The sequence below is a fragment of the Gekko japonicus genome, unplaced genomic scaffold (assembly GCF_001447785.1).
Source record: "Gekko japonicus isolate JY-2015 unplaced genomic scaffold, Gekko_japonicus_V1.1 scaffold2300, whole genome shotgun sequence".
In the NCBI taxonomy this organism is placed as follows: domain Eukaryota; kingdom Metazoa; phylum Chordata; class Lepidosauria; order Squamata; family Gekkonidae; genus Gekko; species Gekko japonicus.
In genome coordinates this window covers 268516-289869 of record NW_015169853.1, presented here as the reverse complement: position 1 = coordinate 289869, position 21354 = coordinate 268516, and the positions used below count along the sequence as shown (strand labels likewise).

The 21354-nt window shown below is 50.5% G+C and overlaps 1 protein-coding gene and 1 non-coding gene across 2 annotated transcripts in view; one reads left to right on the top strand and one right to left on the bottom strand.

The window, feature by feature from the left end:
- Positions 1–392: 392 nt before the first annotated feature.
- The window catches only part of GALNS (galactosamine (N-acetyl)-6-sulfatase), a gene marked incomplete at its 5' end in the record, with an annotated part of 67054 nt that continues 46092 nt past the window's right edge, over positions 393–21354 (top strand). The window contains 6 exons of the mRNA XM_015417364.1: positions 393–516; positions 1902–1976; positions 4675–4777; positions 8249–8392; positions 9939–10076; positions 16497–16734. Coding sequence (XP_015272850.1) covers positions 393–516; positions 1902–1976; positions 4675–4777; positions 8249–8392; positions 9939–10076; positions 16497–16734 — 822 coding nt within the window. The remainder of the gene's footprint in view (positions 517–1901; positions 1977–4674; positions 4778–8248; positions 8393–9938; positions 10077–16496; positions 16735–21354) is intronic.
- Positions 17453–17524, bottom strand: TRNAA-GGC. The gene has a single exon. It is a non-coding gene; the product is annotated as a tRNA-Ala (tRNA).

Here is a 21354-nt window from a genome sequence, read left to right as displayed (position 1 = left end):
GACATCCCTGACTTAAAGAAATCGAAAGTTAGGCCTGTGAGTCCTGAGCTTGACAGATGCCCAGCTCCTTGTGCAGACGTCGTCTCACTGGGAATGGCTGAGTTATGCTTTCTGCAAGCTTCTTCCCCTTCTGGAGTCCCCCCCCCTTAAACGGTATTGTCTTCCTGCCAGTGGAGTTGACAGCAGTTGCTCCCCTCTTAAGCCTGGAGCACTGGAAGTAATTTGGGGGGAGTGGGGGATGCTTAGCTCCTCCTCCCAGGAGTCCCGCAGCCAAGCTCTCAAGTAGCCAAATGAGAAAAGTGTCTGTCGATTTTCCAGGCTGTGCTGTCTGTCGTTTACACTACAGGATGATTAATTACCTTTTCTTTCTCACGTGTGGATTCTTTCTGCAGATGGGATGGGGTGACTTAGGTGTGTTTGGGCATCCTTCCAAAGAAACCCCCAATCTAGACCGGATGGCTTCCGAAGGGATGCTTTTCCCCAGCTTCTACGCGGCCAATCCTCTCTGTTCTCCATGTGAGTAAAACTCCACACCCGTCAAGAAGAGTTGTGCTTGCTTTTAAGCCCGTCATGGGATGGCCGTGCGGGAAAATCGCTGCTTTTGTTGTTCAGCACCAAGCTTACGCAGCTTTTTACACAAGAGACATGTTTACTGAGATTGTGGCTGAAATGTGGTGGAGCTCCCAGAAGGTTCCCCTCGGAAGTGCTTCCTTGTCACCTCAGTTTTGCAAGGGACAAAAAAGGAGGGGGGGGAACTTAACCCTGAAACCTGGGATACAGAACCTAAAAAGGTAAGAATAGAGGGCCAACAATAAAAACTTAATTATATAGTATGAAAAGATACATGTATTTATTAACAAAGCATTAAGAAGCATATAAGGGCCCGATAACACCTCATGTAAAAATGCCAAAATTTAGCACACAAGGGCCAGTGGACTTGACCTGATACATTTCAGCCTGTATAGGCCTTCTTCAGAGGTCAAACATAATGAGGAGCATATTGGCTTATATCATAGTTCAATACAATCATATAATTATGTAACATAGATACAAGATGGACCAGAAAAGAATTGTTCCAAAGTGAAACCACTAGGCACAGAATAAAAGTACAAATGAGGCCTCCAAAGGTGTAATCACATGCTGAGTGATGTTTCCTTCGTGGCGTGGCGGCGGCATGAGCGGCGGAGCGGCGGCGATGGCGGAGAACATGGTGGCAGTTGGTGAGTCGAGCGAGAGAGCGGAGGCTGGGCTGGCGGAGCGTAGAGGCGGGGCGACGCAGCAGGCCAGAGTCGATTGGACAGAGGCTGGCTGCGGGAGCACGCGCTGTTAGTCACTTCCCCCATTGTATGTGTGTGTGGCCTTAGGTAGGAATTGTATCAAATGTATAATGTAAACCGCTCAGAGCCCTTAGGGGGTGAGCAGTATATAAATCGAAGGAAATAAATAAATAAAATTTCTGGCCCAGAAAGTGCCTTCCAAAGACTGTGTAGCCAATGCATCCTCAGTAAAGTTGTCCTTAAGCAAAGAGCTCGTTGCTAGATTTTGGCATTTTTACATGAGGTGTGATTGGGCCCTTATATACTTCTTAATTCTTTGTTAATAAATATGTATCCTTTCATACTGTATAATTAAGTTTTTATTGTTGGTCCTCTGTTCTGTTTGACTTACCCTTTTTAGGTTCTCTGCCTCAGTTTTGCAACCAGTAGTTCCTTCCAAGCACTTCTCCAGCTACGTGAATCATCGGCTCTACTAGACCAGTTGGGGAGCAGGCAGAGTGGAACAACCACACATCAGAACTGTTCTGATAGGATAGAACAGGCCAGAAGTGCTCTAGGAAAAGTAAAGCAGCTGAATTATATATACACACGTGTACTTTCATTTCTTCCCTTTTCCTTCTGCAGCCAGGGCAGCGCTGTTAACAGGTCGCCTCCCTATCCGGAATGGCTTCTACACCACAAATGCCCACGCCAGAAACGGTAGGTGCTTCTTTCCCCTTTCCCTGCAAACCACGCTGTAGTTCTGGCAAGCTGGTTTCCGGTGTTGGCTGGGTTCTTGATCCAAGCGCCCCTTTTAAGCACAAACCTTTGAAGGGGAGGGGCCATGGCTCAGCAGTAGAGCCTCTGCTTGCCATGCAGAAGATCCCAGGTTCAATCCCTGGCAGCATCTCCAGCGGAAAGGATCAGGCGGTCGGTGATGGGAAAGACTTCTGCCCGAGACCCTGGAGAGCCCCCGCGGGTCTGAGTAGATAATAGTGACTGTGAAGGACCGAGGGCCTGATTCCCTATCTTCTAGTCTCCAGTCCTAAGCACGGTTACTCAGAAGCAAGTCTTTACCAAACTGAGCGAAAGCGGCTTCCCAGTGAAGGCTTTGGAGTGGCGGTTGTGCAGACAGATTGGCCGGGTGCGCTGGCCCCACTTGCGGGGGCAAGTGTGAGGCTTCTAGCTTCCCACACGTGCAAAAAAGAGAATATCTCCAAATGTTCATGCCATAGTACACATGCCAGTACTCAAGTTGTGAATTTGCCTTTGCGCCTCCTGATAAAAGTAGTTGTTTTCTTGGCTGGGTTAATTAACATTCAGCAAAGTGTGTGTGTGTGTGTGTGTGTGTCGGGGTGGGGGGGAGTTGCCTGTTAATAAATGTAGGTTAACAATCTGTTTGAAATCCAGTCCTTGAGAAATATGTTCTTTCTGCTGAGCCAGGCAAGGGCATCTGGAGGGGCGCCACCAAGCTGTCCGCAGAGAGAACCGTGCTCCCGCTCTCCCATTGGGAGGCGCCAGCTCGAGCCGATCGGAGGCTGATCTGGTTGGTGTTAAGTGTCATTTGTTCCAAAATGGCAGATGCTGGAGGAGACCATATGTTTTTGAGCATGCATTTGCAGCTACGGATTGGTGCACGCTGCGCCTTGGCACGCGTGGGTGTTCATCTCTTCGCTGACGGAGGAGGGCGGCTTGTGCATTAGAAGCACGCGTTAACGACAGGAGGAATGCATCTAGCGATTTAAACCGGCTGGTAGCCTCTGGCCAGATCCCCCTGTCCTGTATGTTAGCAGCCTTCAGCCTGCCCAGACCCAGGATTTGCTCTCAGGTTGGGACCCACTGGGCCGCAAGCCTATGAGAGGAACTCATGTGTAGAGATGTAAAATTTCCGGAAATTTTGAAGCTCGGAAAAAACCCGTTTTTCCCCCAGTTTTTTTTGGGGGGAAACGGAAATTTTCGAAAAAAATGAAAAAAATGCTACGTTAGCATTTGGCACAGCATCACTGGAGCCAGGGCTAGGACTATGTATTTATTTATTGGATTTTTACCCCACCCTCCCAGCCAAAGCCAGCTCAGGGCGGCTTTACATAAAATCAAGACGTAATTTACAATGAAACGTAACTGATTTGAATTGAAACAAATCTAAAATCATTTAAACGATGCAACTCAATAAAGTGCTAGTAACAATAATTCCCGATGGCTGTGATGACAGAATCCACTCTTCTTATAGTCGGTTCCTCGATCTTCTCGTAGTTATCCTTCTGGCGACTAACACCAACTGTCATTAAAGTTCCGGGAGACTAGGGCTCTTTCACCTTCAGCTATCAGTTGTTAGTTGTTAACGGTGGTGGTTAGCGGTGTTAGCGGCGCCAAAAGCCTGGCGGAAGAGCTCTGTTTTGCAGGCCCTGCGGAACTGCACAAGGCCCTGATCTCCTCTGGGAGCTCGTTCCACCAAAGTGGAGCCGCCACCGAGAAAGCCCTGGCCCTGGTTGTTGGTGTGGTATAGTAATGTGACTGGGGCGTAGTTCCTAGCCACAGAGTTTAATGTATGACCAGTCACAGTCTCTCTGGCTAATGTAATGTCCTTCACAGAGAATGTTTTGAGGATAGAGGTGGTGGTGGGTGGGGTCATGTATGCCACCCTGAACTCTTTGGAGGAAGGGCAGGGATGGAGTAGATGAAACTGGCCTTAAAAGTCTTTGGGCTTCTGTGGCTCAGTGGCAGAGCATCTGCTTGGCATGCGGAAGGTCCTCGGTCCAATCGCCGGCATCCCCAGTTTAAAGGGCCAGGTAATAGGTGGCACGGAAGTTTATTAAAATCCAGAGCCCGGTTTATTGCCCCTTCTTTGATTTTGGTAGGAAACGTCTTCTCATATGCCCCCTTTCCCACCACACTTTTGACTGCCATTGTTCCCCATCCCAGTATATTCCACAGTTCACGTTTCAGGTCAGTCTTCAGCCACACAAAGCTGGACACAACTCCCTTCTGCCTGTATGGCGGAGCCGGAGGGCGGATTTGCAACACGGGCAAGCGCGTTTGCAAGACAGGCTCATGCCCCCTCTCCCTTTGCTCTCTTCATGTATGTGTGTTTCTAAACTGGCTGATTGTCTTCTTATTTAAGGCCTCGTGAATTAATGAGTCCTGCCCGCTAACCGAAAAGGGTGTTTTATGCATGAGCTGGATGGAAGCTTCTGAGAGGTCTCCCTGCAATGTATCCTAGTGTTTGGTGGTGGACTCTGTCCTCTGTCCTGCCGCCCCGTCCGTTCATCCGTCTTCCCATGCTTCTCATCTGCAGCTCCAAAATCCCATCCAGCATTTGAAAAGCCTCCGGGCTGGTCCAGTATAAAGCCCAGTTAATCACCGAGAACGTCTGTCTCCTGCTCACTAACCTGACTGTGGTGTTCTTGTCTCTGTGCAGCCTATACACCCCAGGAAGTAGTCGGGGGCATCCCAGATTCCGAACTGCTCCTTTCAGAGCTGCTGAAGAAAGCAGGCTATGTCAATAAGATCGTTGGCAAATGGTAAAGTTCTTTTCCGACTGCCTCCTCCGTGTGTGGCTTCCTTGATATATGGGGGAATCCAAGTCTGAGCCAGTTGGTTCAGTCTGTGATTCCTGTCTTCAGAGCACCCGGCAGGGTATCTCTCCCGCCACCTGCTGTGATTAATTTCAGAGCTGAGTACTGTCATATATAGAGAGCGAGAGCGAGAGAGAGCGCTATCTTAGATGCAGCATGTTGCACTTATTTTCATTACAAATCATAAAGCCCTCCTTCCGGCGCACATCACGGCCATCTTAAAATCTTTTATCTTTGGCCCCTGCTGAATGCCGATCTCTGCAGGTGTGGCACTTCTTTCCCAAACTGTAAGCTTCTCTTTTTTTGATTCTGCTTGAATAGCAGGGTTCTTTGGGTGGCTTCAGAGTTTCCCTCTCCCCCCCCTCCCCAAAGGCAAACGGACTGGTGCCGGAGTTGTCTTGAGGCGTCAGAGCCTAATCTAGGTGAGCAGAGGGCCAATGGAGAGCTCGCGAGCAAATATTGACCCGCAATCTGCCCGCGCCGTCTCCTACAAGCTCCTTTAAAAGAGCTAAGAGCCGGATCATTGAAATTGATGGCAGCCCTCCGTGGTGCTAGCGCAGGTGTTAACAAAGGAAATTGCCAGGCCTCTGAAAACAGTCCTTTTATATAAATCATGGTTGTTAAGAAAAGGCTCCTGGCAGCTGCGGAAGGAAGTGTGATTTCTGAGTCGCCGGGGAAGAAAAAGGTATAGACAGAGCAGGTGCAGAGATGTCCGTGTCTCTTCCCACTGATCTCCCCGTCTGTTGCCTGTGGTGAATTGTTTGGGTTTGTTGCCGAGAGGGAAATGTCAGTGATTTGGAACTGGGTCCCCAAGGGGTGGTGGTGGGGAGGTCGTTCCCCTGGAATTTTCCCTGTGTGCAGGGCCCATAGTGTGTGCCGGCCCCATCCTCTGCCCTGGACACTGCGTTTCCCTCCCATATTTTCTCGGCACTCGAGTATAAAAACCTTCTGAGCCTAATGAGTGCTTGGGGATAATGGTTTGGGAATCGTGGTATCAGATGTCATTTAAAATTATCCATCACTGGACTGAATCAGTAGCTGGATCTATCCAGAGGTAAAGAGGACAGCCTGGCATAAAGGGGATACTGAGCACAGATGATCCATGGATACGTTTTGCCTTTAATTTGGGGGGCAGAAGCGAAGGGCCAGGGGTGGCAGAGCGGAGGACCGGCTGGGCCTTGACCGGCCAGGCCAGGGCTCAGACCCTCACTCGGCCACGAGGCTCACAGGGTGACCTTGAGGCAGTTACCCTTTCTCTCCCTCGGGCTTGTTCGGAGATTAAGCGGTGGGGCTTCTCAGAGAAGGTAAAGGTAAAGGTTCCCTTGCTCGAAAGCCAGTCGAATCCGACTCTAGGGTTGCGGTGCTCATCTCCATTTCCAAACCGAAGAGCCAGCTCTGTCTGAAGACGTTTCCGTGGTCATGTGGCCAACATGACTAAACACCGAGGCGCACGGAACGTTGTTACCTTCCCACCGAAGTGGTACCTATTTATCTACTTGCAATCTCTTGCTTTTGAACTGCTAGGTGGGATAAAAAATGTCATAGACGAACAAGGCCGGATTCCAGAGGGTTTAGTCTGCTGCAGCAAAATCAAAAACAGCGACGTCCGAGTCCATTAGCAGGTATTCCCTGGAGTGTTGGCTCTTGAAAGCTTCTTTCTTGTTGGTCTCTCAGGACTTGAATCTGACAGTTAAACATAAGAACACAAGAGAAGCCAATGTCGGATCAGGACAATGGACCCTCCAGTCCAACACTCTGTGTCACACAGTGGCCAAAAACACCAGGTGTCACCAGGAGGACCAGCAGTGGGGCCAGGACACTAGAAGCCCTCCCACTGTTGCCCCCCCCAAGCACCAAGAATACAGAGCATCACTTGCCCCAGACCGAGAGTTCCTATAAGAACATAAGAGAAGCCAATGCTGGATCAGGCCAATGGCCCATCTAGTCCAACACTCTGTGTCACACAGTGGCCAAAAATACCAGGTGTCATCAGGAGTCCAGCAGTGGGGCCAGGACACTAGAAACCCTCCCACTGTCACCCCCCCAAGCACCAAGAATACAGAGCATCACTTGCCCCAGACCGAGAGTTCCTATAAGAACATAAGAGAAGCCAATGCTGGATCAGGCCAATGGCCCATCTAGTCCAACACTCTGTGTCACACAGTGGCCAGAAATACCAGGTGCCATCAGGAGGTCCAGCAGTGGGGCCAGGACACTAGAAGCCCTCCCACTGTCACCCCGCCCCCAAGCACCAAGAAGACAGAGCATCACCTGCCCCAGACTGAGAATTCCTGTCTATATAATTCTACTGCAGACCAACTGGGCTCCCCTCTGAAACCAAAATCAAGAAGGAGTCTCGTGGAACCCTAAAGCCTAGGTGATTTGTTGTGGCAGAAGCTTTTCTGGGTGGGACCCCGACTCCCGGTCCCTGAATGCCGCTCTCGATATGTCAGACTTTCAGGTGCCACAAGACTCCCTTCTGTTTTCAGGGGGTTTAGTTGGTGCATTTGACGGGGGTTGCGCACAAGCTAGTGAGACCCAATTGTTTGTCATCAGTAGCCCCGGCCTAGGGAGGAAGCGAGCTCACCTAGAGCAGTGAATTATTTATTGCCGCAGATCCAGCCGGCAGACTTCCCTCCGACAGAACCAGATCAGTGGGCTGCAGGCAATGGGTTGCAGCTGAGTGCTAATAAATGTAAATTCATACACCTGGGGAAAGGGAAGCAGCAGCACAGATACAGATTGGTTCCAGGGAGTGATCTGGCAAGCAGCGAGCCCTGAACAACCTCAGCGGCGGAGCGGAAAGCTAATTAAGTCTGAGCTTAAAGCACAGTTCCGCCTGCGAGCGCAGGAGGCCCCTGATTGGCTAGACCCCTGGCCTGGCACGTCAGCCTGTTTCTAGGGCCAGACGCTGCCACCGTGGAATGAGGGGGAGTCAAGGGTGTCCTACTCATGTGTCTCTGGCCACAGCAGTGGCTGGGGTGGGGCATGCGCCGAGGCATTTTCAGGGGCATCTTCCACGCGGAGCCCATCCAAATTCTGCACCCCAAAAGTTGAATCCTGTGGGACGTGAATCATGCACGTCAAGTGTAACTCTGGAAATCTCACAGGGCATTCTCTTCTTATGCTCTGAGCGGTGTCTTATTTCCAGATGCTGGGGGGGGGTGTTGTCTGGGGGGGAAGCGAGCAAACAAAGAGACCTTCGTGCAGTGGGGTAGGTTAAGAAGGGCAGATACGCGAGCAGGGGCTTGAGGCCAGCGTCTCAGTCTTTGGCTGCAGTGCATCAGTGGCTCAGTGCTCAGTGCTCCTTAGTTTCTTCCAGAGGCTGCCTTTTTATCACTTTCCCAAGCAGGGCCAATGAGGTGACCGATCCTCTCTGACAGATACCAGACTGTCTTCTGTTCTTTCTTTTTCTAGGCATCTTGGCCACCGGCCCGAGTTCCATCCCCTGAGGCATGGGTTCGATGAGTGGTTCGGATCCCCCAACTGCCACTTTGGGCCTTACGATAATAAAGGCGCTCCAAATATCCCCGTGTACAGGGACTGGGAGATGATTGGCAGGTAGCCGCTTTTTGGTGGCGTGGCCACCATCTTTGCTTTGCTTCCTTCCTGGTTTTGCGTGAGTCCGTCCTCCTGCCCTTTCTCCAGTGGAGCACGAAATGCTTGTTTTTGCTTTCGGTTCTAGTAGAAGGCCAGGAAGCGTTGGCTTCTGGATTTGTTAATAGCGGCTGCAGAGGTGAACCGATGCAGACACCGCCTGAAGTGCACACTCAAGGGGCATGCAGCCCCCTCCAAAGAGTGTGCAGAACATGTGTGGAACGTGATGCATTAACAACAGCGAGTTTGCAGAGTTAATCATTTGGAAGTTAGGAGAGGCCCAGTCCCAGTCTGCTGGCTCCTACAACAGCACCAGCCAATATTGCTTTAAGATCAGTTCCGAGGGGCACTTTGTCATTTCCTTTTTCCCATATGGAAATCAAATGCAGTGCCATATAAGCGCGAGAGGCACTTAAAAACGCCTCTAATGGGCTTCTAAGCTTTGGAAGAAGTGGGTCTCTTGTCAGGAGAGCCAGTGTGGTATCCCGGATGGAGTGTCGGAATGGGGATGTGGGAGGCCAGAGTGCAGAGCCCCGCTCTGCCATGGGAGCTTCTTGGGGGACCAAGGGCCAGTCAGGTGCTTTTAGCCCCACCTACCTCACAGGGTTGTTGTAAGGATAAAAGGGAGAAGGGAGAGCATGCACACCGCCCTTAGCTTCTTGGACGAAGGATGGCATGCGAATGTTCTGGGCACATATGCAAGAAAGAAACCATGCTTGAAGTTTGTATAGGAAAAAGGAACCTGGATGGTTTATGAGCAAAGGTATTTGTGGCCACAACCGTTGTGCCTGTATTCTTTCTGCTTTTTGCTGCTTTCCCAAAGGTATTTGTGGCCACAACCATTGTGTCTGTATTCTTTCTACTTTTTGCTGCTTTCCCAAAGGTATTTGTGGCCACAACCGTTGTGTCTGTATTCTTTCTGCTTTTTGCTGCTTTCCCAAAGGTATTTGTGGCCACAACCATTGTGTCTGTATTCTTTCTGCTTTTTGCTGCTTTCCCAAAGGTATTTGTGGCCACAACCGTTGTGTCTGTATTCTTTCTGCTTTCTGCTGCTTTCCCAAAGGTATTTGTGGCCACAACCGTTGTGTCTGTATTCTTTCTGCTTTTTGCTACTTTCCCAAAGGTATTTGTGGCCACAACCATTGTGTCTGTATTCTTTCTGCTTTCTGCTGCTTTCCCAAAGGTATTTGTGGCCACAACCGTTGTGTCTGTATTCTTTCTGCTTTTTGCTGCTTTCCCAAAGGTATTTGTGGCCACAACCATTGTGTCTGTATTCTTTCTGCTTCTTGCTGCTTTCCCAAAGGTATTTGTGGCCACAACCGTTGTGTCTGTATTCTGTCTACTTTTTGCTGCTTTCCCAAAGGTATTTGTGGCCACAGCCGTTGTGTCTGTATTCTGTCTACTTTTTGCTGCTTTCCCATGGAGTTAAGTTCTTGTTCACTAGAGTGAAAATCATTGCCTGGTCCTGAAAACTTGTGGAACGCATTTTCTTGCTGTATTTGTCTTTTAGGTATTACGAAGATTTAAAGGATTTCATTAGCAGGCAGCGCGCCAGCCAGCAGCTGTTCTTTCTGTACTGGGCCATCGATGCCACTCACGCACCCGTGTATGCCTCCAGGGAATTCTTGGGCACCAGCCAACGAGGACTGTGAGTCTCTTTTTCAGTTGGAGATCCCTCCTGTAGCGCCAGAAGAAAAACAGAGCCCTGGTGCTTGGCCTGAAATGATGCAGGTCCTCCTACTTAAAAGTGTCTGTGTGTGTGTGTGAGAGAGAGAGAGCGAGACTGGCATGAAATAGCGGCAGATGCCTGAAGAGGACTCAGCTTAGGTAGAACACGTCTCTTCTTGCCCTCTGAAATCAAGATCTAATGGCAGGAAGTAATAGGCTTGGCCAACCCTTGGACCAAGATGGGTTGCCAGCAGGCCTGGAGAAAATATCACGCCCCATTAATAGAGTCTCCGTGTGTGCAGATGGGCCGGAGACGCTTTTCGTGGTATGGAGGCTGCTCACACCACCGGATAAATAACAACCCATCAAGCCCCTGTTGAAGGAACAGGACATTTTTCTCCAGACCTGTGGGCAGCCCTGCCCCTTGGAACAAAATACTCTGGTACCTGAGCAGAGCCGAGAGGAGGAACCTTCTAAGTCTGGGGGCAGAGCCCAAAATGATTGGTTCGGGGACAGAGTGCAGTGCAAAAGCTGCGTGTCCAGCGGAGCCAGCGGTGAGCATGTTTTTCAGCCTGAGAGTCACATCTGGGTCTCTTGACAGGTCTGAGGGCTCCAGGTTGGATCCTGGGCCTTCCAGGAATGCTGGGAGAGGGGGAGGGAAACTGGGCCATAGGTGGACCACCCCCCTCAAATCCTCAAAGCTGTTTTCCCCCCCCTGGACCTGGAAATGCACTGCCATTGTCTTGGGGTTGGCCCGCTGATAAGGAAAAGGGTGCCTTTGAACACGTGCAGAGATCCCGTCCTTCACCAGGTTTTTTTGGTGCTATGTTTATTTCAGTTTTGTTAACAAATGTCTACCCCTCCCTTCCCCCCCCCCCGACATGGCTTCCCACAGTGCTACAACCTCCTGCAAAATTCTTAAATTCCTTCTTCCTTCCCTTTATCATTATAAGTTCAATAGGTAACTGATCAGGAAAAGGGTGCCTTTGAACATGTGCAGAGATCCTGTCCTTCACCAGGTTTTTTTGGTGCTATATTTATTTCAGTTTTGTTAACAAATGTCTAAAAACAGTACTAGTGTAAGGCAGCAGATCCAAACATGAAAAGGTGACTTAAAGGCGAAGAAACAACCATGCTAACAGTTTTAAAAAGAAAAAAAAAAATCTTGGCTTATGCCCCAACAGAGGGATCTGATAGGAATCCTAAATGTTTTTCAATGGAGGGAAATGACAACAAGTGGAATCAGCCTGTCACGTAGTAGTCGAGTGGCCTGGCCACTTGTCATGATCTGTGTAAAACTGGGAGACGCCTAGAGGCCTAGGCCCCAGGAGACCTGTGTGGGAGTGGAAAGCAGACACAGCCTACAATCCCCACAATCCTTAGTGACGGCTGTAACCAATCGGTGTCCAGGGATTGTGTGAGGCGATTGTTACTTATACTTTGTGGGCTGTGGAACTGCGGTTCTTTCTCTTCTGCGTTCTTTCCTCTCACAGAGTTAAACTGAGGGGACAGTCTGGTCTGAGAGAAAGATCCCTCACTTGGGGCAGAGTGAGTACAGGCACAGACTTGGTATAAAAGGCTGTGGGCCTTGAATAGTAGCCCATTAGGAGAAATAGGTAGTCGTGTTAGATTTGTTTATTTTCCTTTTTGACACTGTTACGTATTTTAAGCACCTTGTCTTGTATTCCTTGCCCCAGTACTGTGTTAATAAACCATTTGTTTAACATTCTGTGCCTGGTCATCACGCCTATGTTTCTCGGCTTAAAAGGGGCAGTTTGGTTGGGCTTGGGAGGGTACTCTGGGCCTTCCCAAGGGGCCCTAAGTCCAGAGTGGTGGCAGAGGAAGGTGGCAACCCGCTGGGGGTCATGACACCACTCATGGGGCAGTCTCCTCCCTTCCCCTTTGCCCAGGCTGTGCAGATACAAAGACACCCCCCCCCCGCACCTCCCAGGACCCTTCGTTGGAGTTTCAAGTTGCTTGCACTTTAGTCATTTGTTTATTTTCCTTTTTGACACTGTTACGTATTTTAAGCACCTTGTCTTGTATTCCTTGCCCCAGTACTGTGTTAATAAACCATTTGTTTAACATTCTGTGCCTGGTCATCACGCCTATGTTTCTCGGCTTAAAAGGGGCAGTTTGGTTGGGCTTGGGAGGGTACTCTGGGCCTTCCCAAGGGGCCCTAAGTCCAGAGTGGTGGCAGAGGAAGGTGGCAACCCGCTGGGGGTCATGACACCACTCATGGGGAAGTCTCCTCCCTTCCCCTTTTCCCAGGCTGTGCAGATCCAAAGATCCCCCCCCCACCTCCCAGGACCCTTTGTTGGGAGTTTCAAGTTGCTTGCACTTCAGTCATTACAGAGTTAAGTGTTGTTTGTTAGGACACTGTTACATTACATAATGTATTCAACAGCGGGAAAGTTTGTGGGAGTTGCTTACCCTAATGAAGTGACCTGTAACCTTTGTATTGGTCAACTAACAACTTGTTTGAGGAAATGCTTTGATCTAGCATTAATGTATTCACAAGGTTTATGGCTCTTTGTGTGAAGCAGACAGGAAGCTCCCCTCTAGAAGCGAGATAGATAGAAAGATGTAGCTGTTAGCATAGTAGTACTGAAAGTAACTGCAAGTATGTAACCTTTTCATTTTTTCTTTTATCCAAAGTACCTTACCCATGCTTTATTTTGTTTTGTAGTAAAGATATTTTTCTTTTACTAAGTGTGGCTCTTGTGTTTGCAAAACGACCATCGATCTTGAATCTCAGAATCCCAACACCCTTTCGCATTTTGCCCTTGAGACCACTTTCCCCAGGATCCTGGGCTGCTTTGCTCTGAGGAAGACAGGGGCAATCTTGGGTCGAGTGCAGATGACCTGCCTGGAGCACTATGAATAATGAAAGGCTCTTTGCCCAGGCAGAAGGGCCCAGCTTAAGTGGAGTCTGTCTTTTAAAAGACCCCTAAAGAATTGTGTGTGGGGGGGTGAGGGCTGGCCATTTGCAAAGGAAGAGGCGCAGCTTCCTGGAGTCCCGCTGCCCCCTCTGGGGAAGGAGCTGCTTTCTTTGCTGGGGTTGTCACTCGTGGGCGCACGCCTGAAAGAGTAAGCGGCAAAGGAGCCAGTGCATGCATATGTTGGGGACGGGCTGTGGCTCCGTGGCAGAGCATCTGCTGGGCGTGCAGAGGGTCCCAGGTTCCATCCCCAGCATCTCCATGTGCCAGTCTGAGTAGACGATACTGACGAGCGAGTGCGGAGTGTGTGACTGCGCTATCTTCGAGGCCGTAACGCTTCCGAAGAAGTCTTCCTCTCTCCCAGAGGATCGTCCTTGAAACTTTTGGTGCCAACCCGCTTGTGTAGATAATGGGATTGTATATTTCCCAGATGAAAGGGGGGTAGGAACGCTATGGCTAGGCAGGGTGGATGTGACGTGTGAGTGGCCATTAGGAGGGGTTTCATTTGAATTACCTATATCTATAATTGAGGAGCTGCGGTGGCTCAGGTGGTTAAGACGCTGAACTGCAGGCTGTGGAAGGTCGGTAGTTCAGCAGTTCGAGACCCGAGTGTGCCACGTGATGGAGTGAGCTCCCGTCTCTAGTTCCAGCTCCTGCCAACCGAGCAGTTCGAAAGCAAGAAATTGCAAGTAGATAAATAAGTACCACTTCGGTGGGAAGGTAACAGCGTTCCGTGCGCCTTGGTGTTTAGTCATGCCGCCCACATGACCACGGAAACGTCTTCAGACAGCGCTGGCTCTTCGGCTTCAAAACGGAGATGAGCACCGCAACCCTAGAGTCGGACTCGACTGGCTTTCGAGCAAGGGAACCTTTACCTTTTATGATTGCACCCTCCTAAATCTTCAGTTCCGACATGGTACTGTTATGACCTGGATCTTGCTTCTAACTGAATAAATATATCACTGCCAAGGAGGAGTGTGGTTGAGAATAACTTGACCAGGAGTCTGACAGGCAGCAGTGCTAGTCTGCAGAAGAACAACCTGATTCAGGTCCAGCAACCCCTTAGGTCTTTAAAGTGCCACTGGATTCAGATCTAGCTAAACGAGGTCTGTCTTCCCAAGTCAGGTCGGGGCTACTGTGTCAGAGGCCTCAGCGAATGTGCAGTAGAGTTGCCTGCATTTGGTGATGGTAAAGGCACTTTTTCTGTTTCTAAGTACTAAAAGAAAAAAGTAGCCTGCTGACCTCTTAGTAGTAGGACTGGAAACTCTGGCTAAAAGAAATTCCTGAAGATTGGGGAGGGGAGGGAAGAAGAAGAAGAGACGATTTATACCCCGCCCTTCACTCAGAATCTCAGACCAGCCTACAAACTCCTTTCCCTTCCCCTCCCCACAACAGACCCCCCCCCGTGAGGTAGGTGGGGCTGAGAGAGCTCTTTCAAGAACTGTCGTTGAGAGAACAGCTCTGCCAGAACTATGGCTTGCCCTAGGTCATCCAGCAGCTGTGTGTGGAGGAGTGGGGAATGAAACCCGGTTCTCCCAGATTAGATTAGAGTCCGCGCATTTAACCACGACACCAAACTGGCTGTCAATGGGGATATGAGGCCATAGAGCAGACATGTCAAACATATGGCCAGGGGCCAGAACCAGCCCCTCCAGGGCTTTTATCCGGCCTGTGAGCAACTGATCGGAAAACCAGTCCAAATGTGGACCAGGAGGGCCTATATTAGGGTATTATACCTCCTGCTGAGGCTCCTCCCTTCCCCAAATGCAGAGCCTCCCCAGGGTCTTCCCCCGAATCTCCAGGGACTGCCCAACCCAGGCATTACATTTTATGGCACCCATGGCCCGGCCTGACAAAGTGACATTTATGTCAGATCCGGCCCTCGTAACAAACGAGTTCGACACCCCTGCCAATAGAGTCTGCCCTCCGAAGTGGCCGTTTCCTCCAGGGAAACTAACCTCTGTAGCCCGTAGATCAGTTGTAATCTTGGGAGAACTCCAGGCCCCACCTGGAGGTTAGCAACACAGTCTAGTAGGCACAGGCCCTCCCACGCGATCTGTGCTCTATCCTTCGTACATCTCAATAAATCTGAACGGTCTTGAGAACGCTCCTTTCAGACTTTTCTGAAAAATGGCTTAGGATGGCAATTCCCTTGCATTTTCTCTTCTCACTGTATTTCACAGGTTCTCGCTTTTTATTTCCTTCAGGCACCGTCAGTGTGAATCAGCCACTTGCCCTTTGTTATTTTGTTCACAAGTCCCCCCCCCCGAAAAAAGTCTGGGGACTGGGAAATGCAGGGGTGAGAGAAACGTGTAGGCGGAGCCTCTGCCTCTCTCTGTGATGGTGGGCAAGTCTCCTCTTCCTGGCCTTCAGCTGTGAGACCCTTGCCCCTGCAGGCCAGCCGCTGTCTCGGGCTACCTGGCCTGCCTCCAGGGAGATCTGTCTCTAGCTGAGAAATTGACATGCTGCTTGTGACGACCCCTTATCTGGGGAGGCCTGGTTTCACTTTAAGAGTGTTCTTTTTATTTTGTTATATTGGGGATATCCGGCTGCCACCAGGAAATTTAAGGCTTTCCAAACCTTTATATTGTACTGTTGCTTTATACATTCAACTTTTCTTCATACACAGAACTTAACTCTTGTATCACACTGTATCTCCCAGACCTCAGAATGAACAAACTTATCAACTGTCTTCATCAACTGTCCAACCTGCAACTCTAGACTGACATCCTTACTCATCCACTCCTCCACTCATTTTTCACTTCCAAAACCCCTCCCCCTTTCTGCTAATCACCAATCACACCACACTTGCCTGTTTCAACCACTAGACTATCTCTCACAGCCATGCAACCAAACTTTTAAAGCGACACACACACATATAAGACAAGGAATCGTTACACTGCTGCTAAGCCTTTTACTCAAGGACCATTTCCTAACGATGCAAATTGATGGAAATTAATTTTTTTTAATGTTTCTGGAAAACTGGTTTGGACATCGGTTGCCTTACCCACTGCCTGGGGAGGGAATCGTGGCTTTGCCTTATCCCCCCCCCCGCTTGTGTTTCTCGGTCTCCAGTTGCAACGGGTTGGTCTGTCCTTCATCTCTGTCAAGCTCAGTAGTATAAATGAGTCAGTCGAGGCTGATAGGGCAGTCGCTCTGTAGCCTAAAAGTCCAATTAGGAAGATCAAGGTGGGGCAGCCGTGTTAGTCTGAAGCATCAGAACAAAGTCCAGTCAGGCACCTTTAAGACCAACAAAGTTTTATTCAAGGTGCGAGCTTTCATTTGCACGCAAACTTCGTCAGACGAAATTTCATTGTCTGAGAAAGTGTGTGTGCACGTGAAAGCAAACTTAGGTGTCTGATGTCATGAAGACTCATCAGTGACATCACACTAGTACTGTAGATCCCTGTAGGCAGGCGGATGTCTAGAATGGGGGCAGAAGTGGCCCGTGCAACGTTCAGCAAGGGCTTTGGCAAAACTCAGGACGACAGTCTGTCTAGAACAGGCGCTTCCGAGCTTTTATTTCTTCCAGCTTCTTCATTTTGTTCAGCTAGTAATTACCTGATTTTGTCACTCTTATGTTCTCTTTTTCCAGGAGGTAGCAACGGTCCCTTTCTATGCGGCAAAGAAACAACCTTTGAAGGTGGCATGCGGGAGCCGGCAATCGCCTGGTGGCCGGGGCATATCCCTCCTGGGCAGGTGAGAGTCCGGGACTGCATGCCTTCCTGCCAGTCTACTCGGAACGTCAGGGCGCCCAGTTTAGGTCGGAACTTTGATGTGTTCTGACCGGGAAATGGATTGCCTGGTCTCCGTGATGCAGACGAGCCCACTGCAGTGCTTGAATTGTGTACCTGTGATGGATGCTTTGCTCAGGAGGGATTTAAGTGAGACTGAGAGTCCCTTCCTCACAATCTGTGTTAATTAACCCATGAACGGCAATGAAGTATCCTGCCCCAGGGCTCCATTGTCTCTTGCAAAGCCAGCCTAACACACACACACACAATCCCAGAGTCCTTTTCTGCCTCTAGCGATGGGTCTCTTGGAAGAAGGGCTGGAAGGGACAGCAAGAGATCGTGGACTCGTGAAGCTGCCTTACGCTGAATCAGAACATCGATCCATCAAGTTCAGTCTTGTCTACTCAGACTGGCAGCTGCTCCCCAGGGTCTCAGGCGGAGGTCTTTCACATCACCTACTGCCTGGTCCTTTTAACCGGAGATGCCGGGGATTGAACCTGGGACCATCTGCATGCCAAGCAGAGGCTCTGCCACTGAGCCACGGCCCCTCCCAACACAGATGAAACATAAAGAATCAGACCGTTGGTCCATCGAGGCTAGTCTTGCCTACTCAGACTGGCAGCTGCTCCCCAGGGTCTCAGGCAGAGGTCTTTCACATCACCTACTACCTGGTCCTTTTTAACTGGAGCTGCCAGGGATTGAACCTGGGACCTTCTGCATGCCAAGCAGATGCTCTGCCACTGAGCCACACCCCCTCTTTACAGCCCTCCAGGGTCTCAGGCAGAGGTCTTTCCCATCACCTCCTGCCTGGTCCTTTCAACTGGAGATGCTGCTGGGGACTGAACCTGGGACTTAATGCATGCCAAGCAGATGCTCTGCCACTGAGCCACACCCCCTCTTTACAGCCCTCCAGGGTCTCAGGCGGAGGTCTTTCCCATCACCTGCTGCCTGGTCCTTTTTAACTGGAGATACCACCAGGGATTGAAAGTGGGACCTTCTGCGTGCAAAGCGGGTGCTCTCCCACTGAACCACAGGGCTTCCCCTGAACCACAGGGCTTCCCCTGCTGCTCCTCCTGCTGTTTGGATCAAGGTCTCAGAACTAGCCCAAGCAAATGTTACCCTGCTTGTTCTTAAAGGTTTTTTTGCTGGAGATTCCATTGCCCATCAAGGCAGCCTTGCCAGTCTGCCAGCGGCCTTACGTACAGAGAGGGCCTCCTCTTGGGACAAAGGCTTTTCAGTGAGGATCTCCCGTTCCCCCTCCCTGCAACCCCCACACCTTTGTATATTGTCCACCAACCCTTGGAGGGTGGGGCAGGATTTATAGGTTGGTCGTGACCGCCACAGGAGGACCCCGCAGATGGGCCTTTGCGGCCTACACGAGGGTCCTGACCCCTGGGTTAAAGGCCGTGTGTCCAGTGATATGCTGCGTGCTTTTAACTAATTGTACCCATGTCAGATGTTGGTGCTGCAGTTCCCTTCTGGGGACGCTCAGGCTGCCGACTGGAACTGAACCACTCGAGCCAGGCATTTGATGTGCATTAGGGGAGCAAGTTCTCTTTGCCCGACCAGGGTGGCTTCCCCCTGCCTGCGCGCAGAAGAGAGTGATTCTGAGCTCTGAAATAACCAGCGGGTAGCTATCCTCAGGTGGCCATACCATTGTCCCGGTCTTCATTGACTGCGAAGGCAATCAAGTCTGCAGGAGGCAGGCTCCTTTTGTAAATGATGGGTGTTCTCTCTCTTTTGAGGATGTCTTCATTCCAGAGAGAAGGAACTATTCACGGAGCCGGACTCTTTATAAATCCCTTTGTGCTCCTGGACAAAGAAAACGTTTAGTTTCTAATTTACATCTCCTTTCAGGGCTTTTAATTAAACCGGGAAGAAGGCACTGTAGAAATGACACGTTGACTTAAAGAGACCGCTGCCAGATAGGGATGAGCACAGCATATCAAGCAGAGGGGTGGTTTTGGTTTGTCGTTTTTTAACAAGTGTCACACAGGGTTCCGCAGGAGGGCTCCTTTAAATGTCTTTTGGTGTCTGTTAAGGCCCCCTCCCGGGGAGTTTTGGCAAGCGAGGGTGATACGGCTGGCCTCTTGGCGCCACCCGAAAGCGGCGCCGAATATTCCTTTGCCGTGCTCATAATTGCCGGGACCAATGAAAGATTTCAGGAAGCCGCAGAATCCTGGTGGGGCTCCTCAGATCTGCCTAGCCTCTCTCCCCGTTCTGACGACACCTCCTCCATTTGATTCCGTGAGGGATGCTGCCATCAGCTCTCCCGAGCCAGCTCCTGACAACCCATAAAAGGTCTGGCCAGGACGGGAAACTCTGTCGTAAGGTGCCAGGAGATTCCAGCTCGGTTTCTTCTAAACATAAAACTTGTGCCCTGTTGTCTCCTGTGTGGGATTGTGGCAGCAGCCCTCTCCCCAAGTGAACCTGGAACTGCGGATGCTGGCAGCTCTTTCCTCTCTGCCTCCTTGCCTCCAAGACTCCACTGCTCTGAAGCCTCGTAGTGCTCCCGAGGCAGGTGAGAGGGGAAGGGGCTGCTCAGGGTTCCTGCCCCGGGTCAGCCCTGTCTTTGTTTCTGGCACATGCATGATTCTTGTAGTGCTTTCCTCTCGCTCGGTCTCTCTTTTAAGGGCCTGTCGCTGAGATGCTGGGGTCTCCTCTCTCTCTCTCTCTCTCTCTCTCTCTCTCTCTCTGTTCTGTTTTTGTGGAATGCACTTTAGAGGTTTTAGCTGCTTATCTCCTGAATTGCGTCATTTAGTCCCTGCTTTGCGGTGCGTCAGTGCCTGGCTGATGTTGCTCCCGGCTGACCGCCCCTGCAAGCACCCAGGGATTGGTGGGAGTTTAAGCGGCTCGGTTTTTCGCTCGTGGAAGAGGGGCACACAGTCCCCCAGGTTCACCCTGTATCCTGCCATTGTGGGTGCCGTGTTTGTTTTTTCTCAACTCTCCCCCCCCCGCTAGCTGCTTTTTCTTCTTCACCTGAAAATAAAGATTTACTCTCCTTATCCGTCCAAAAACCCTTTTCTGCCTGTTTTTTCTCTCTCTCCCTTTTTTGGGGGTCTGTGGAGGATTCCAGCACAACACAACAAGGCCTGAGGCTCACTGTGGTCAGTGGGCCGAAGCTCCGCCTTTGGTCTTTAACTCGTCCTTGGAGCAAAGAGAGGCTTCCAAGCGGGTGTTTTGTCAAATGAGGTTGAGAGAAAAGCACGTCCCCTTTGCACCCTTCCTTGTATAATCTAGTAAAGGTGAAGGTGTGTATTCTTTGCACCAGGGGTCATTTCGTAGAAAAAGAGGTGCAGGAGCTCATTAGCGTAACTCATTAGCATAACTTATTTGCATATGCCACACCCCCTGACATCACCGGAAGTGTGTCAGAAGGCAACACCCACCGCTCAGGCTCCACTGGACTGTTTTGGATTGCTAGCTATTGGGGTGGGGGGACGTGCAGATCTGTCTTCGCAGAGGAGGGAGAGCTTGTACCTGAAGGCGGGCCAGGGTGGGGGCACTGCAACTTACCTGGCTGCTTCTTGCTCCTCGTGGCCCGACTGAGGGCTGCTGGGAGCAGGGGTGGGGCTTGTTGCATGTGCCTGCCTCCTGGGCTCCTTACTGCAGGAGCTCCGCTCCTGTGCGCTCCCGCAGGAAATGACCCCTGCTTTGCACTGAAGAAAGCCCAATGTATACATGATGTTTTTGCAGATTGCAAATTTGTCTCTCTCCCCCTCCCCCTCTCCCTCTCCCTCTTTGGTTTTGCTTGTATGCAGCATTTAGAAAGCTTTGCCAGCCTCTGGGCTGGTAAAGGGCAAAATGGGAGTGGATGCTTGCTTTGGGGATCACAGGGCTGTAGTCGCCTTGCCCCCGGCCGATAGCCCTAGAAAGCTCCGTGCCAGGGGACATGACATCACTGGGCTTTTTGAAGGTGGCAGCCATAAACCTTCTGACATAAGGAGTGGAACATTTGCTTCTTCTTTGGAGAAAGGCTGAGGTTCTCAGAAAGCGCGCCCGCGTTGCAGGAGTGTGGAGTGCGCGGCCTGACATAGCGACACGGCGCTTGCTCAGGGTATTCCGTTAAAGGAAGGTGTTTGAACAAAAACCCTAAAGGCAGTTATGCAACAGGATTTGTCTGAGTGTGCGGATCTCACTTTTGGGTCACCCCTGCACTGGCCTTTTGTGAACCGCAGATGTTTTGATTCTCTTTCGTTCAAGCTTAAGGTACGGAGCATAGTTACGTATCCTTCCTGCAGTTCTCTCCCCCCCCCCTCCCCTTTTGGCTGAGCATTCCAGGTGAATTCATAAGCCGTGAACAAAGTTTCCACCTTTTCCCTGGCATGCTGCCCCCGCTTTCTAGAAGGATCCAACTGGCAGGAATTTGTATTCTGCAGCTCTCTGAATCCTCCTTTCTCTCTCTGCCCCCCCTCTCCTCTTCCGCTCCCCCCCGCCTCCCCACCTCCCTGGCTCTGCTCCCTGAAGGAGAAAAGAACATATCAACCCAAAGACAGCGTTGCAACCTTTTCTCCACTATCTCCCACAGGGCACAAATTGAAATTGAATTAGACAGGGATATCAGGTCTGCTTGCTGTGATAAATG